Source organism: Myotis lucifugus, unplaced genomic scaffold (assembly GCF_000147115.1).
Source record: "Myotis lucifugus unplaced genomic scaffold, Myoluc2.0 scaffold_458, whole genome shotgun sequence".
Lineage (NCBI taxonomy): Eukaryota > Metazoa > Chordata > Mammalia > Chiroptera > Vespertilionidae > Myotis > Myotis lucifugus.
Window position 1 is genome coordinate 466,207 of NW_005871506.1, and position 2,145 is coordinate 468,351.

Sequence of the window (2,145 nt, forward strand, 5' to 3'; positions counted from 1 at the left end):
AGCATGGATGGAGTGTTTGTGTGAACTAATATAAATTCAAAGTAAACATCATTACATAAAAGGGTACGGTCTTTTTTTTTTTATTTCAATAGTTTTATTCATTTCAAACATTTTAACAAGAAGAATGTAAACACTAATTATTATAATTTGAAACTTCAAAAAATGGAGGAATCATAGCACAATAACATACCTTATATTGAAGATGGCAAAGGCAAAATAAAATTGCCTAACAAAGGAAAGGTACAAAAGCCTTTCAAATTAAACTTAAATATAATAATTTAAAACTAAAACAAATAGAAAAGAACAAAATGTGTAAACAGTAAATGAAACATTTTCTTTAGTGCAACTTCCAAATTATGCCCGGGACGTAGATGTAGATGGCAATGTAGACTGGGTTGAAAGGTTTTTGGTCTTTAAAACATCAACTTCAGTGCAGCATGGCTAGTGTGACATGTCCTCTGTGTGTCTCTTTCCCTGCTGCGTGCATCCGCAGTGGGAAAAAAAACTGCAGTGGATACAAGCCCTAAAAGCTGAAAGTCTTTGTTGTTTTATTAACAAGTCATTGTGATGTACAGAATGTGGGAACAGGAAAAAATTGTGTTTGAGTAGAGCTCTTAATCTTACCTCAGAAAGGCTCTGATACTGTGCTCTCCAGGGGCGTGTCTCCCTACATCACCACGATAACGTGTCTACGCATTCCCAGGGTGATGTCGGGAGACGCGTCTGGGGGCATTACAAGGAACCTCTGGAAGATGGAGAGGTTGTTCCTTTTACTGAATGGGCGGATATAAATCCGCCCACTCAGAAGAAGGAGCTGCGGTTCCGACGTTGCCATGTTAACACTGCTGCTGGTGAAGGAGCGGAGGGGAGAGCAAGAGAACCCTCCGCTCTTTCCGCTCCTCCGGGCCGTATAGAACAGCCGAAGGGGCCGTAGTTTCCCCACGGCTGTCTTAGCCAGTGGTTCTCAACCTTCTGGCCCTTTAAATACAGTTCCTCATGTTGTAACCCAACCATAAAATTATTTTCGTTGCTACTTCATAACTGTAATGTTGCTACTGTTATGAATCGTAATGTAAATGTCTGATATGCAGGATGGTCTTAGGCGACCTCTGTGAAAGGGTCATTCAACCGCCAAAGGGGTCGCAATCCACAGGTTGAGAACCGCTGGCTTAGCTGTTGTGTAATACTTTGTGAGTGACTAGGAGTATGTACATACAAAATACTACAAACACAGCAGATAAATTGTTCATTTTAAGCCCATTGGTGCCGTTTAACGTTTTAAAATCTGTGTGCATGTGTTAACTTGATTTAATGTTTAGGGGAAAATTTAATTGAGTCTGAGTAGCAACTGAGTTTTCCACTGTGCTGTCTACTTAGCTCCCTCCTCTGCTCAAGGCAGATAGGCATCCACTTTCTGCATCATCGAGAAAGTATGCAAACTACTGCTAGGAAACGCGGGGAAACACATATGTGCAAACCACAAGGTGATCAAGGGAAGCTCCCAAAATCCTGGCTAGAAGTGTATGGCAGGTCTCGTTAGGGTGGGGGAGTAGGAGGGGCTTCTCCTTGCTTTGAGGCTGCCTGTGGGGAGGCACTTAGGCACTTCTGTTTATGTGGATGCAGAGCTTGCATTTTAGATGAGACCTAAGTTCTTCCATCAGCCCATCTGACCAGCCATGGGACTGTCTGTGTACTGATATGGAAGCCCACCACAAATTCATTATAAAAAATTGTTAGTGGAAAGAATAGTGTGTATCATAGGCTACCTGTTGTGAAAAAGTGGTTGAGAAATAAGGATCTGTAGTCATGTGAGTTTGCATGTAAGGAAACTCTGAAAAGTGACGTGGAAGCCCTAACAGTGCAAGTGGGAGTGAGGGCGAACCTGGCAGCTGCAGTGGGGCTGGAGACAGTGCCCTCACTGTGTGCCTTCTGCTTTCTTGAACCACTTGGCAGCATTATCCAAATACTTAAAAATGAAGAGAGAAAAGTGAGATATAAAACCCTAGTGTTGATGACTTAACCTTCTTCTTTAATTCAGTGCTCCATGCTTTTTCACTCTTATTTCTTATCTTCTTATCTACTTTTCCTCTACCCTTCCTTCTTTTCCTTTTTATCCGCACGTTATTTACCCTATACACCTTATAT

General features: G+C 41.8%; 2 protein-coding genes across 2 annotated transcripts in view; one reads left to right on the top strand and one right to left on the bottom strand.

Moving 5' to 3' along the window:
• THUMPD1 (THUMP domain containing 1) overlaps positions 1 to 835 on the bottom strand; it is a 20,649-nt gene extending 19,814 nt beyond the window's left edge. The window contains 1 exon segment of the mRNA XM_006109808.3: positions 677 to 835. Coding sequence (XP_006109870.2) covers positions 677 to 835 — 159 coding nt within the window.
• The window catches only part of ACSM3 (acyl-CoA synthetase medium chain family member 3), a 58,025-nt gene that overhangs the window by 9,554 nt on the left and 46,326 nt on the right, over positions 1 to 2,145 (top strand). The window lies entirely within an intron of this gene.